The sequence below is a fragment of the Cuculus canorus genome, chromosome W (assembly GCF_017976375.1).
Source record: "Cuculus canorus isolate bCucCan1 chromosome W, bCucCan1.pri, whole genome shotgun sequence".
Taxonomy (NCBI): Eukaryota; Metazoa; Chordata; class Aves; order Cuculiformes; family Cuculidae; genus Cuculus; species Cuculus canorus.
In genome coordinates, this window is record NC_071440.1 from 13,141,920 (window position 1) to 13,157,903 (window position 15,984).

At 45.2% G+C, this 15,984-nt stretch overlaps 1 protein-coding gene across 1 annotated transcript in view; it reads left to right on the forward strand.

The window, feature by feature from the left end:
• Window positions 1-15,677, forward strand: part of LOC128850285 (CDC42 small effector protein 2-like) — a 37,001-nt gene extending 21,324 nt beyond the window's left edge. Inside the window, exons 2-3 of the mRNA XM_054053309.1 lie at window positions 1,272-1,373; window positions 15,579-15,677. Of these exons, the coding sequence (XP_053909284.1) occupies window positions 1,272-1,373; window positions 15,579-15,677 (201 nt within the window). The remainder of the gene's footprint in view (window positions 1-1,271; window positions 1,374-15,578) is intronic.
• Window positions 15,678-15,984: the final 307 nt, after the last annotated feature.

Below are 15,984 nucleotides of genomic sequence, written 5' to 3' on the forward strand. Positions count from 1 at the left end.
GAAGCAACACGTTTTCATAATATGATGGTCCTTTGTGACTATGAATTTATTTTGAGCTTAATTTGAAGTACAGACTATTCTTAAGTTACTCATGGAAATAATGAAAACTATTTCAATATAAGTAGGGAGGAAAAAAATTACTCCCTTATAAGAAAATCTCTATTTATAAATAACTTTAGTCATAATGTTCAGGTATCAGATAGGAGCCACCTTTCTCAGAGAGGGAGGGAAGGGACAGACCAGGAAGGAGGTGTGGAGGCATTGCCCTCTATCTCAGGAAAGGGATAGAATGTGAAGAGCTGTCGTTGAAGAGTAGCCACGAACAGGTTGAAAGCTTGTGGGTCAAGATGGAAAAACCAATGGGAACCTTGTGGTTGGTGTATACTACAGGCCACCTGATCAAGGAGAGCCAACCGATGAAGTCTTTTCCTCCAGCTACAGGAGGATTCACGCTTGCAAGCTCTCATCCTACTTCAGGACTTCAACCACCCAGACATATGCTGGAAAAGTAGCATGGCAAGCTGTAGGCAATCCAGGAGACTCCTGGAGTGCACCGAGGATAATTTCTTAGTCCAACTGATAGAGACCCCCACTCGAAGAGATGCAATACTTGACCTTATGGTCACCAATACAAGCGAACTCATCAGTGACATTAGGATCGGAGGCAGCCTGGGCTGCAGTGATCATGCATTGGTGGAGTTCAAGGTCCAGAGGGATATGGAACAGGTGAGGAGTATAGTCAGGACACTAAATTTCAGGAAAGCAGACTTCCACCTCTTCAAGGAATTACTAGGTAGGACCCCCTGGGACATGGTCCTCTGAGACAAGGGAGCGGAACAGAGCTGGAAAATATTTAAGGAAGCTTTCCATAAAGCGCAAGAGCGCTCAGTCCCTGTATATAGAAAATCAGGCAGGAAAGGTAAGAGACCGGCATGGCTGAGTCGAGACCTGCTGGTTAAACGAAAAAAAAGTCTCGCTGTCAATATCCTTGATGAAGATATTAAACACCACGTGCAATGTTACAGATATTGTTATAGTTAAATGTAGTAAGATTATTTGTGAATGCTTAGTTGGTTTAAATGTTAGGAGTGAGATCAGTGCTGGTCTAACAATCTGCTATAGATACTCCAAGGGAAAACTAAGCACATTGGACTCTGCCTTTTGTCTTCTATGAAAATATCCCATGTGTGACAGTTAACTTCTACATGTATGTCAAGCATTGATTTTTTTAAATGAATCTCAATCAAATGGATTCTCTACCTGCCTTTCAGAAAAGACGACGGCGGATTGACCGAAGCATGATTGGGGAGCCAACAAACTTTGTTCACACAGCTCATGTAGGATCAGGAGACCTGTTCAGTGGAATAAACTCGGTAAGCATGAATGGATGAAGAATATTTCATCTTTTACATAATATGGGAACATGACTATTGTGGCTGAAGCAATTAGTTGAAGGAGTGGTTCTCAACTCAGTTATAAGAGTTTCTGTAAAGCTGAAAACCAACCTGCTAGCATCTTAATTCCAAGATTTAACCATTTGCACTCAAGATTATGGAATAACATATTTAAAATTCCTCCCTTTATTGACAATGCAAAGTATATTTCTCATAACTTGTACAAGTTATGTGTAGAGTACTACTCAAATTTATTCCGATAATATGTATGGAATAAAATAGAGGTATATTTTAAAATATAGTAGAGTGCTTCAGAAAAAAATCTTTTTAAAGTATCTTATAGTTCCAATTGGATTTCCTAAGTATTTCTTTAAATGTTGTTTATATAAAACTCTGTAACTTCCCTTAATTCATGGTTTACACAAATTTTCTTATTGTGTGTACTTATTGAGGTTCTCACTATTTGCAATGTGAATTATTTCCAGAACAAGCAACACTGATGCCACATGTGAGGTTTTGTGGCTTCCTGTAGATGATAGGAACTATAAGTATTTTTAAGTATTTGGGCCCCTCACCACAAGAAGGATGTTGAGGCTCTGGAGCGTGTCCAGAGAAGAGCAACGAAGCTGGTGAGGGGGCTGGAGAACAGGTCTTATGAGGAGCGGCTGAGAGAGCTGGGGTTGTTTAGCCTTGAGAAGAGGAGGCTGAGGGGAGACCTTATTACTCTCTACAACTACCTGAAAGGAGGTTGTGGAGAGGAGGGAGCTGGCCTCTTCTCCCAAGTGACAGGGGACAGGACTAGAGGGAATGGCCTGAAGCTCCGTCAGGGGAGGTTCAGGTTGGATATCAGAAAAAAATTCTTCACAGTAAGAGTCATTGGGTACTGGAACAGGCTGCCCAGGGAGGTGGTCGAGTCGCCTTCCCTGGAGGTGTTTAAGGAACGGGTGGATGAAGTACTTAGGGACATGGTTTAGGGAGTGTTAGGAACGGTTGGACTCGATGATCCAATGGGTCCTTTCCAACCTTGTGTGATTCTGTGATTCTGTGATTCTGTGATTCTGTGATCTCTTTGAAAGTGAAAAACAGGGGCTAAGAGTGGTGGGTTAGCCTTTGCCAACAGCCAAAATCCCACCTAGCCACTCACTCACTCCCCCTCCTCAGCAGGACAGGGGGAGAAAATAGGATGAGAAAGCTTGTGGGTTGACATAAAGATGGTACATCACTTACCAGTTACTGTCATGGGAAAAACAACTTGGGGAAAATTAATTTAATTTATTGCCAATTAAAATATATTCAGATAGTGAGAAACAAAAAGACAAACATTAAAACAAGTTTTCTCCCCACTTTCCCAGGCTGAACTTCACTACTCCTTGACCTGTCCCAATGAGCTCTGTGTGTGTGTGTGTGTGTGTGTATGTTTATGGGAAGTACGTAGTGGTTTCTCTCTGCTGCTCCTTCCTTTTCACAGAAACATAGAATGGTTTAGGTTGGAAGGGATCTTCAAAGACAATCTAGACATCTTTCACTAGATCAGGTTGCTCGAAGCCCCACCCAACCTGACCTCGAACACTTCCAATGATGGGGCAACCACAACTTCTCTGGGCAACCTGTTCCAGTGTCTCAGCATCCTCATTGTAATTTTTTTCCTTATGTCCAGTCTAAATCCACTCTTTTTTAATTTAAAACTGTTGCCCCTTGTTCTGTTGCTACAGGCCCTGGTAAAAAGTCTCTCGCCATCGTTCTTACAAGCCCCCTTTAAGTATTGAAAGGACACAATAAGGTCTCGCTGGAGCCTTCTCTTCTCCAGGCCAAAGAACCCCAACACTCTCATCCTTTCTTCGTTGGAGAGGTGTTCCAGCCCTCTGATCATTTTTGTGGCCCTCCTCTTGAACGGGTCTAACAGGTCCTTGTCTTTCTTGTACCGGGAACCCCAGAGCTTGGTGCAGTACTCCAGGTCAGGTCTCTCGAGAGTGGAGTAGAGGGAGAGTCCTTCTCTGCAGGACTGCTCTCAATCCATTCATCCTCCACTCTGTACTGATACTGGAGACTGCCCTGACCCAGGTGCGGGACCTTGCAATTGGTCTTGTGGAACTTCATGAGGTTCGCATGGGCCCACTTCTCCAGCCTGTCAAGATCCCTCTGGATGGCATCCCTTCCCTCTAGAGTATCAGCTGTGCCACTCAGCTTTGTGTCGCCTGCAAACTTGCTGAGGGTGCACTCAATCCCACTAGTTATGTCATCAATGAAGATATTAAGCAGTATTGGTCCCAGTACAGACCCTTGAGGGACACCACTTGTTACTGGTTTCCATTTGGACAGCGCTGAAAATAAACATACCTGCTTTATAACTCATTTTGGGTTATAGGGTTTGTTTCCACAAATCAGTCCCAAGGTCTGCCTTTTTAAAAATGGGTGTTATATTCCCTTTCCCCAGTCACTGGGGACATCGCTTGACTGCTGTGACTTTTCAAATATGATGGACAGTGGCTTAGCAATTACATCTGCCGGTTCCCTTAGGACCCTGGGCCCCCTGGACTTGTGTATGTTCAGGTTCCTCAGGTGGTCTCAAACTGGATTGTTTCATATGATGGGAGGGACTTTGTTCCTCCAGACCCTGCCTTGAGGTTCAAGGACCTGAGAGATGTGGGAAGAGTGATTGCCAGTGAAAAAGAAGGGAAAAAGTCATTGAGTACCTCAGCCTTCCCCGTGTTGATTGTCACTAGATCTCCTGTCTTATTTATCAGAGGGGGATGGGGAAGCTGTCTGTTTTCTTTAGTCGTCTTTTTCTGACCAACACACCTGTAGAAGCCAGCCCTTCTTATGATTCTTCACATCCCTTCCTGTCATGTAAATAGGTATGGCTCTGATAGGTGGCTGAGAGATGCCCTCCCGTTGAGTCACGAGGTTCAGGATGGATCCCCCTCGCTTTCTAAGCTCCTCCTCAGAGGGGAAGTCTGGGTGCAGTTTAGATCCATCCCTAGTCCCAGACTTGGACAGCAGTTCATGTCTAAAGGATTATGTGGAAATATGTATATGAGTCAGCCACCAGTCAGAGATAGGGCTGTCACCAGTGCAGTTTAGACAGGTTCGCAATGCCTGTCAGAGACCCTCACAGGATTCTCACCGAGATAATTTCACAATGCTGAAACAGTAGGTAATTTATTTAAAACAACAGATAAAACCAAGTTCATAATGACCATTGATAAATTCACTTGCTGTGTTAGCACTAGATGGTTACAACTGGTTAACAATGATGATATATGTATATAAGATGTACCAATTGAAACTTGAGTTAATAGTTAACATTTGACAAAGTCACAGATGCGTGACTCCTACCAAAAATGCACCCCTTCTTAGGGGGGAAGAGAGGCACATGTCCGTCGACCCATCCATCAGGTAAGATGGTCCTCCCCCAAAGAAAGGGTATTCAGGTGCCAATTTTACACTTTTGAAAACTCTCTGGTGCCTCTTGGTGAGGTAGGATTAAGTCAATTAGTACGTGTTGATTGGCTCTTGGCAAGGTCTGCTGTGTCATCAGAAGCAGGACTCAGTGGTTAGGGTGGGGAACTCAGTACGTGCTTTTGGGGGTGTTTCTGTTCTTAACTGCAGCAACATCAGGCTGTGAGGCCTCCGCCTCATCCCAGCTGTCATTCGGCTGATTTATGTGTTAGACCACTACCCGATCCATCTGTCTTATCAGATAAAGTTGTTCGAGTTGAACTTCTCCCTTTTGCAAAGTCACAGTGATTTCAGTGTTTGCTGCCTTTGCCGCCTCTTGCAAGATCAGCCTTGGCAAGTCTGGGCAAGTCCATTGTGCCACACTTGCCAAATTCAGCTCCAGCTGTGCCTTAGCTTTCCTGATCCCATCCCTACACACCCAGGCAGCATCCCTGCTTTCACTGCCTATGCATTTCCTTCTTGTGCTTCAGCTCGACCAGAAGGTCCTTACTCACCCATGCTGGTCTTCTGCCTTCCTTGCCTGATTTCTTATGCATAGGAACTGAGAATTCTTGTGCTCTAAGAAAAATGTCCTTAAAGAACTGCCAACTCCCTTCTTCTCCTTCTGCACAGTGGCTTCCAACTCCTTCTGTTTGTTACCCGTGCTGTGTGTATTGGTATAGAGGCACTTCAGTTGGGCTGTTGACCCTGTCACCCTTTTGGAGGATCAAGTCCCGATTCGATTCCTTTGTGGCATTTCTCAGGTGTTTCCCTATTGTTTTCTAATGCATCAGCAGGCCCTGACTCTTCTCTCTTGCTCAAAATTGCATCCCCTTCCCCTGCTGAGTCTAGTTTAAAGCTCTGTTCTGGCATAGGTTCTTCACAGGCTGCAGTCCTTCGGGAATATCTATCTGTTTGGCGTCGGTCCTCCACAGACTGCAGGGAGTATCGGCTCCAGTGCCTGGAGCACCTCCTCCTTCTCTGACCTTGGAGTTCCCTCTGTTGTTTCTCACTCTTTTTGTTCCCTCCTCTTCTCTCTCCAGCAGTTTTGCCCCTTCTTACATATGTTTTCACAGAGGCGTCACTGACTTTGCTCATGGGCTCAGTTTTGGCCTGCAGTGGGGCTGTTGCAGAGCCTGCTGGCGCTGGCTGTATCTGGCACAAGGCAGCTCCCCACCCTGCAGGGGTGATCTCTTCTCACAGAGGCCACCCCTGCAGCCCCTCTGGCTACCAAACCTTGCCACATATACCAAACACACTAAGATGGATATTGAAAGTTATCTTATGAGAATGGATTTATTTTGTACTACTTCATATTTTCTGTGAAATGTCAATATATTTTTAAAGTAAGTAATATGCAATCTAAGAAAAGGGTGTCATATAAATGCTGATAAAAAAATAACTCTTGACCTTAATAATCCTCTTTAAAGGAAAAAAATTGTTTCTCCGTGGCAGATTTTAGCAAAGGGGAAGACAGAGTTCTTGTCAGGGGCATTAGAATAAAGAACAGAGCTGTAAAGAAAAGAAATCAGTTTTAATGTAGGCAAGTGAGGTCATTTGTAGCTTCCTGGGAACTAGTATGATTTTTTTTACAGCTTACTGCCATCAGAAAAAAAATTTTCGTAACTCAGTAGTCACCGGGGAAGGGCAAAGCTGGGAAACCTGACACAGCAAACAGAGTACCAGGTTTTCCCTGAAGCAACAATATGGATTGGAAGTAATTTGTACTAAAACATCTGTAAGCAAGTTAAATAGACAAGCACAGTTTCAGCTTGATTAAATTAAAGTTAATTATCTATTTAATGCAATGTATTACATTAATATTTAAAACTGTGTAAATCGAAATAATTGAGTGAGTGGTGTTCTTAATAAAATTTTTAAAATGCATGGTGTTTTGCTGTTCTATTTTCTCTGTTCTCTGTGTTTTGTCTTGTCTCTCTGTTGTTTGTACCTCTGTTTGTCTTGTCTTGTGTTAGTATGTTGTGTGTGGACACTCACCATCTTCTGGACCGCCAGACAAAGAAACATGTGCTGTTACATGTGGAGTTCCTAAGGTGGTGACTATCTTTCCTATTTCTCTTGTAACTCTTTTATCCTTTCCCATCTTTTCTTCTTTTTCTTCTTTTCTCCTTTTCTCTTTGCAACACGTGCAGCTGCAGCAGGCTGTAGCGGGTGGTTTTGGTTTGATTTCAGGTTTGACTCCAGGAAACATTAGGGCTCTGGGTGCTGGTTTAGGCTCAGTTAAGCAGATTGTTACAATGTTGCCAAGCGTTGTCACTGAGTGGCTTTTCCTGTCTGTGCTCTGTCTGTACTGGTTGCTTGATCGTTTGAATCCAGTGTTTTAAGGGCATGCATCTTGTTTAGTAAAAAATATAGTGTACGCCTCTACCTCTGAGTGATTCTGAATTGCTCTGGTGCCGTGCCGGGAAAAAGAACTCACTTTCTTTTAAAGTGGGCCGCAACATTCCCATCACCTTCTTTCTATTTTATCTTTGTATTCCATGTCTCAGGCCAGAGCCAGAGCTTTTCACTTGTAACAGATGGCAGTAGTGAAAACAGCTGTGTGAGGTGTGACCAGGTGGATGATCTGCTCAGCCTGGTGGCAGAGCTACGAGAGGAAGTAGAAAAGTTAAGGAGCATCAGGGAGTCCGAGAAAGAGACAGACTGATGGAGCCATGGTGGGTGATGTGGTGATTGGAGGCCGTCTTGGGCACAGCAGTCATGAAACTATAGAGTTTTCAATTCTCAGAGAAGTAAGAAGAGTGGTTAGCAGAATCACTACCTTGGACTTCCAGAGGGCAGACTTTGACCTGTTTAGGGGCCTGTTTGACAGAGTCCATTGGGAGGCAGTCCTGAAGGGAAAAGGAGTCCAAGAAGGCTGGACATTCTTCAGAAGGAAATATTAAAGGTGCAGGAGCAGGCTGTCTCCATGTGCCAAAAGACGAGCCAGTGGTGAATGTGCCAAAAGACGAGCCAGTGGTGAAGAAGACCAGCCTGGATGAACAGAGAGGAACTCAGGAAAGAAAGGAGAGTTTATGGTCTTTGGAAGTAGAGGCAAGCAACTCAGAAGGACTACAAAGATGTTGTGAAGTTATGCAGGGAGAAAATTAGAAGGGCCCAAGCCCAAACAGAACTTAATCTGGCTACTGGCATAAAAGACAATAAAAAACTATTACTACAGATACATTAGCGACAAAAGGAAAGGTAAGGAGAATCTCCAGCCTTTATTGGATGCAGAGGGAAACATAGCGACAAAAGATGAGGAAAAGACTGAGGTACTTAAAGCCATCTTTGCCTCAGTCTTTAATAGTAAGACCAGTTGCTCTCGGGGTACCCAGCCCCCTGAGCTGGAAGACAGGGAGCAGAAAGAAGCCCTCATATCCCAAGGGGAAATGATTAGCAACCTGCTACACCACTCAGACACACACAAGTCTATGGGGCAGGATGAAGGAAAGGCTACAGATGTTGTCTACCTAGACTTCAGTAAAACCTTTGACACTGTCTCCCATGGCATTCTCCTTGAGAAACTGGCTGTTCATGGCTTGGGCGGGCATACTCTTAACTGGGTAAGAAACTGGCTGGATGGCTGGGCCCAAAGAGTTGTGGTGAATGGAGTTAAATCCAATTGGCGGCCGGTCACAAGCGGTGTTACCTAAGGCTCGGTGCTGAGTCCAGTTCTGTTTAACGTCTTTATCAATGATCTGATTGAGGGGATCGAGAGCACCCTCAGTAAGTTTGCAGTCAACACCAAATTGGGCGAGAGTGTTGATCTGCTTGAGGGTAGAAAGGCAGAGGGATCTGGGCAGGCTGGATCGATGGGCCGAGACCAACTGTATGGGGTTCAACAAGGCCAAGTGTCGGGTCCTGTACTTGCGTCACAACAACCCCATGCAATGCTACAGTCTTGGGGAAGAGTGGTTGGAAAGCTTCCTGGCAGAAAAGGACCTGGGGGTGTTGGTTTACAGCTGGTTGAATATGAGCCAGAAGTGTGCCCAGGTGGCCAAGAAGGCCAACAGCATCCTGGCTTGTATCAGAAATGGTGTGGCCAGCAGGAGTAGGGAAGTAATCGTGCCCCTGTACTCAGCACTGGTGAGGCCACACCTCAAATACTGTGTTCGGTTTTGGGCCCTTCACTACAAGAAAGACACTGAGGTGCTGGAGCACATCCAAAGAAGGTCAACGAAGCTGGTGAAGGGTCTGGAGCACAAGTCTTATGAGGTATGGCCCTTGGACTATTACTCATTACTGCTCTTCCATGTGGGTGGCGATGAAGCTGCAACACGTAGTCCAAGGGCAATCAAAAAAAGACTTCAGGGCCTTGGGATGGTTGGTAAGAGAATCTGGAGCACAGGTAATTTTTTCCTCTCTCCTTCCAGCTGCGGGCAGCTACATTGGAAGAAAGAGACACAGCCAGTCTATTAACACATGGCTCCATGGCTGGTGTCACCACCACAATTTGGGGGTTTTCGATAACAGTAGGCACCAGGCCTACTGACGTCTGAGGGGATTCTCCTCTCTCAAAGGGGGAAGAGGATCTTTGTTCATGAGCTAGTGGGGCTCATTGACAGCGCTTTAAATTAGACTTGAAGGGAGAGGGGAATAATATCAGGCTTGCCCGAGACAAGCTTTGGGATGAGGTGCCAAGGTTAGAAGGACAGGGTGCTAGCGAGGGCCCTCAGCCTGTGTCTCTGAGACGTTCTGGGTACACTGGAGCACACTTGAAGTCTTATGGAGATGAGCCAGGAGCTAGTGAGGCAATATGAGCCAACAGGGAAACACTGGTGAACCACCTCAAAGGAGAAGGTGACATGGCCAACAGCCCAGCTGAAGTGTCTCTACAACAATGCATGCAGCATGGTCAACAAACTGGAGGAGTTGGAAGTCACCGTGCTGCTAGAAAGCTATGACCTGGTTGTCATTACTGAAACTTTTTGGGTTGAATCCCATGACTGGAGTGCAGCTATTGATGGTGTTCTGGTTTCTAAACAGTCTATAGACTGTTTAGAAGGGACAGACAAGGAAGGAGGGGCAGAGGGATTGGTCTCTACTTCAAGAAATGGATAGATTGTGAAGAGCTGTCTCTGAAGAATAGCCACGAGTGGACTGAAAACTTATGGGTAAGAACTGGAGACTGAGGCAACAAAGGGAACCTTGTCATTGGTGTTTACTACAGGCCACCCAATCAAGGGGAGCCTATTGACAAAGACCTCTTACTCCAGCTACAGGAGGCATTGCACTCGCAGGCTCTTGTCCTGCTGGGAGACTTCAATCACCCTGACATCTGGTGGAAAAGTAGCACAGTAACCTGTGGACAATCCAGGAGACTCCTGGAGTGCATCAAGGATAACTTCTTAATCCAGGTAATAGACAGCCCTACCAGAGGGGATGCATTACTGGACCTGTTGGTCACCAACGCAAGTGAGCTCATCAGTGATGTCAGGATTGGATGCAGCCTGGGCTGCAGTGATCATGCACTGGTGGAGTTTGCAGTCCTGAGGGATATGAGACAGACAAGAATAAAGTCAGGACCCTTCCAACTCTTCAAGGTGTTAGTCAGTAAGACCCCCTGAGAAAGTGCCTACAGGGACAAGAGAGCAAAACAGAGCTGGCAGACCTTTAAGGATGTTTTCCACAGAGCGCAAGAGTTCTCAATTGCCTGGTGTAAGAAATCAGGAAAAGAAGACAAGAGACCAGTGTGGCTGAGTCAAGACCTGCTGATCAAATGAAAGGGCAAGAAGGAACTGCACAGGCAGTGGAAGCAGGGACAGGGAACCTGGCAAGAAAATAGGGATGCTGCCCGGTTGTAGGAATGGGCTCAGGAAGGCCAAGTTGCAGCTGGAGCTGAACTTGACAAGGGATGCAAAGGATAATAAGAAAGGCTTCTACAGGTATGTCAGTCAGAAAAGGAAGGTCAAAGAAAGCGTACCTCCCTGATGAACAAGACTGGCAAACTGGTGACACCAGGAGAGGAGAAGGCCGAGGTACTCAACAACTTTTTTTACTCAGTTTTCACTGTCGACCTCTCTTCCCCCACCTCTCTAGTGGACGGACCACAAGGCAGGGACTGCAGGAGCAAAGTCTTTCCCTCTGTAAGAGAAGATTAGGTTCGTGACCACCTGAGGAACCTGGATGTACATACATCTATGGGGCCTGATGAAATGCATCCCAGTGTCCTGAGGGAATTGGCTGATGTAGTTGCCAAGCCACTCTCCATGATATCTGAAAAGTCATAGAAGTCCCTGTTGACTTTTTAAAGGGAAACACTGCACCCATTTTCAAAAAGGGTGGAAAGGAGGACCCTGGGAACTACCGACCTGTCAGCCTCACCTCTGTGCCTGGGAAGATCATGGAACAGATCCTCCTGGAAGCCATGCTAAGGCACGTGGAGGACAGGGAGGTGATTCGAGACAGCCAGCAATGGCTTCACCAAGGGCACATCTTGCCTGACCAATGTAGTGGCCTTCTGTGACGGAGTGACTACATCAGTGGACAAGGGAAGAGCAATGGATGACATCTATCTGGACTTCTGTAAGGCCTTTGACACAGTCCCCCATAACATCCTTCTCTCTAAACAGGAGAGATATGGATCTGATGGGTGGACTGTTCGGTGGATGAGGAATTGTTTGGTTGGTCACATTCAAAGGGTAGTGGTCAATGGCTCGATGTCCAGATAGAGATCAGTAATGAGTGGTGTTGCTCAGCAAGTTTACAGGTGACACCAAGTTGAGAGGTGCAGTTGACACCCCTCAGGGATGGGATGCCATCCAGAGGGACCTGGATGAGCTCTGGAAGCGGCGCCATGCAAGCATCATGAGGTTCAACAAGGCCTAGGGCAAGGTCCTGCATCTGGGCCAGGACAACTCTAAGTATCAATACAGGCTGGGGGATGAAGAGATTGAGAGCAGCCGCACAGAGCAGAACTTGGGGTTACTGGTGGATGAGAAGCTCGACACGAGCATTTGCAGCCCGGAAAGCCAACCATATCCTGAGCTTCATCAAAAGAAGCGTGGCCAGCAGGTCGAGGAAGGTGATTCTGCCCCTCTACTCCGTTCTCATGAGACCCCACCTGGAGTACTGCATCCAGCTCTGGAGCACTTACCACAGGGAGGACATAGATCTGTTGGAGTGGGTCCAGGGGAGGGCTACAAAAATCATCAGAGGGATGGAACACCTCTCCTGTGAAGAAAAGATGAAAGAACTGGGGTTGATCAACCTGAAAAGAGAAGGCTCTGGGGAGACCTTATTGCATCCTTTCAGTACTTAAAGGACGCTTGTAAGAATAATGGAGAGATACCTTTTAGTAGGGCCTATTGCAATAGGACAAGGGGTAATGGTTTTAAGCTGAGAGAGGGTACATTTGAACTGGATATAAGGAAGAAATTTTTTACTATGAAGGTGGTAAAACACTGGCACAGGTTGCCCAGAGAGGTGGTAGATGCCCCATCCCTGGAAACATTCAAGGTCAGGTTGGATGGGGCTCTGAGCAACCCGATCTAGTTGAAGATGTCCCTGCTTGTTGCAAGGGGCTTGGACTAGGTGACCTTTAAAGATCCCTTCCAACTCAAACCATTCTATGATTCTATGATATGTGAGACTCGAGTACCAGAGAGATTCTTTTAAACTTCAGAATACTCATGAAAATTTACTCTTTAGCGTTGCAATTTGTGTTGATATAATGTTCCTTTTCCAAGTAATGTAGATAAGTTGTCAGCTAGAAGATGACGTGCCCTGGAGATGTGTCTTTCTAGCTTTTGTCACTAGAGGTAGGGTTCATTCAGATGAATTTAATGGAGTCATTAAGTCATTCTTCTAAATGCATTTATCTGTAGATTATTTTCTGAAATAGATTTATTACATACAAATGTCTTTTGTTCCAAGGGCCAACAGAAGACGCTGTGATCATCAGCTTGGTGAAATGTGAAAGTTTTTAAACTCTACCCCATGAATGGGGTAGTACACTCCCTCCACATTTCCTTATTGTGTTTGTAGTCTCTGGTGTCAGCCCCACTAGAGCACTGGATTGGAACACGTATCTGTGAAGAAAAATTTGAACATAACATCACTTTACTGCAGCTGTATTGCTTATTTGAATAAATCACCAATGTGTAAGATGACTTTACTTTGTTCTGTTTAAGGATATAAAAAAAGCTCAGAGATCTCCTGCGCAGCACTGCAATATACTGTACTATCAAAGATAAAGATCCTAAAACTAGCTGCTTTCACATTGGTTTGAGAAAATGTGCAGTGGTTTTTCTGATTCATTGCATGTGCTTTGCTGTGGATGTCTGTCTAGAATCATAGAACCATATAATCACTAGGTTGGAAGGGACCCACTGGGTCATTGAGTCCAACCATTCCTAACACTCCCTAAACCATGCCCCTCAGCACCTCATCCACCCGTCTCTTAAACACCTCCAGGGAAGGTGACTCAACCACCTCCCTGGGCAGCCTGTTACAGTGCCCAATGATCCTTTCCGTGAAAATTTTTTTCCTGATGTCCAGCCTGAATCTGCCCTGGTGCAGCTTGAGGCCATTCCCCCTTGTCCTGTCCCCTGCCACTTGGGAGAAGAGGCCAGCTCCCTCCTCTCCACAACCTCCTTTCAGGTAGTTGTAGAGAGCAATAATGTCTCCCCTCAGCCTCCTCTTCTTCAGGCTAAACAACCCCAGCTCTCTCAGCCGCTCCTCATAAGACTTGTTCTCCAGCCCCTTCACCAGCTTCGTCACTCTTCTCTGGACACGCTCCAGAACCTCAACATCCTTCTTGTAGCGAGGGGCCCAGAACTGAATACAGTATTCAAGGTGCGATCTCATCACTGTGGAGTACAGGGGCAGAATAACCTCCCTGGACCTGCTGGTCACGCCATTTCTGATACAAGCCAAGATGCCATTGGCCTTCTTGGCCACCTGGGCACACTGCTGGCTCATGTTCAGTTGGCTGTCAACCAACACCCCAGGTCCTTCTCCTCTAGGCAGCTTTCTAGCCAGACTTCTCCTAGTCTGTAGCACTGCATAGAGTTGTTCTGCCACAAGTGCAGGACCAGGCATTTGGCCTTGTTAGATCATGCCTCATGCCATTGGTCTCGGCCCAGCGGTCCAGCCTCCTCAGGTCCCTTTGCCGAGCCTCCTTACTCTCCAGCAGATCCACGCTTCCACCCAGCTTAGTGTCATCTGCAAACTTGCTAAGGGTGCACTCAATGCCTTCATCCAGATCATTGATAAAGACATTGAACAGGGCTGGACCCAGTACTGAGCCCTGGGGAACTCCACTTGTAACTGGCCTCCAGCTGGAGTTAACTCCATTGACCACCACTCTCTGGGCCCGGCCATCCAACCAGTTTTCAACCCAGGAGAGTGTGCACCTGTCCAGGCCAGAGGCAGACAGTTTCTGAAGCAAAATGCTGTGAGAAACTGTGTCAAAGGTTTTACTGAAATCCAAGAAGACTACACCCACAGCCTTTCCCTCATCCAGTAGTCGAGTCACTTTGTCATAGAAGGTGATCAAGTTAGTTTGGCGAGACCTGCCTTTCGTGAACCCATGTTGACTGGGCCTGATCACCTGGTTCTCTTGCATGTGCTTCATGATAGCACTCATGATCACCTGTTCCATGACTTTCCCCAGCAACTGAGGTCAGACTGACAGACCAGTAGAAGATGCTACTGGTATTTTTTGCCTTTGCAGACAGGGAAAATATGCAAGCTACTTGAAGCTATTTCTCCAACACTGTTTTAATACAGCTTTCTAGTGGTGATTTGAGGTCTCTATGAAGTAGCATACCCAAAATAATCGCAAGTAGTGCCCTGTAGACATAGGCTTCTTACTGCAAATGCAATTTCAGAAGCTGTAGCTTTAAGTACTTTGTGTTCATTGTGTACTTGTTAGGTACACTGAGGTGTAAAGAGAAAAATGCCAAACCTTTAAGACTGGAGCTGTCTTCCTGCAGACACTAGGAGATGATTATTTTGACTCGTGCAGCGCAAGCAACAAAAGAACTATGGAGTATTATCTTTTTTATTGATAAATACAATGAAAGCCATGGAGGGGTAGTTTTTATATATTTATTTTCATCAGCTTAAAAATGCCTTCAAATAAAATAATTTGAGAGAAAATGACAGACTGAGTATGGTTTATAAAATAAATGCCATGCTGATTAAAGGAATAGGAAAAGTAAGTTCACACTCTTGAACAAAAAAAAAACAAACCAAAAAAATCTTCCACACACCAAAACGATTCCTTCTTTTTTTAAGGAGGACTTTTTTAAATGTTCTGAAATTAGCCATACAGTTCAGTTACTATGCAGGTATTTTATAAATTGACTATTGCATTTGCATAATGTAAGGGAGTTAACTGCACTGGTTTATCATTTTGGCAAAGAATGTTTTTCATATAACAAGCTAAATTACAGCTTGTCAGATAGAGTGGAGTTGGATACCGATAATATTTGATTCATTTTCTTGATTAACCAAGCAGCTCAATGAAAGACAGAATCAGACAGTTTTCTTTGGGATAAAGGAAAAACTTCTGCATCAGCATCGGTTCTTCCATCACTCTTGCTGAGCTGCCTGCAGAAGTGAAAATTCCAGGAAGCCTACTCTGCATATGTCCTTGTGCAAAAGTAATATAGATTCAATGGTGAGCAAGCACTTGAAAAACCAAACAAAAAAACAAACTGAAAGCAAGAAGGTGCCATAGTTCACTTCTGCCTGCCTGCCTTGTTTTCTCTGACCCCCTTTCCCTTCTGCCTCCAGGTGAGCTCAATTCAGAACCAAATGCAGTCCAAGGGAGGCTATGGAGGTGGCATATCTGCAAATGTTCAGATGCAGCTTGTAGACACTCAGGCAGGATAACCTCAAGGAAACCTTTCCAGTAAGTATTACTGGCTTCTTTTTAGGCACCGGTAGAGTAGTGAGGAACAACATCCTGACATATATTGTAATTAGCTCCCTATAAACAGCTGCATCCTTATGATGCATTTCTGGGCAGAACATTCAATATTGTGTGAGCATGCTGATTTTTATTATGTAATTAACAAAACATTAATAATTCAGTCCTGAATGTGAATCTGTCTTTAAGCCTGTTTTATGTCCAAGGTATTATTGTAGGCAAAGCTTTGCAAGTAAACTTAGTTGTATACTAAATTTCAGAATAATACTG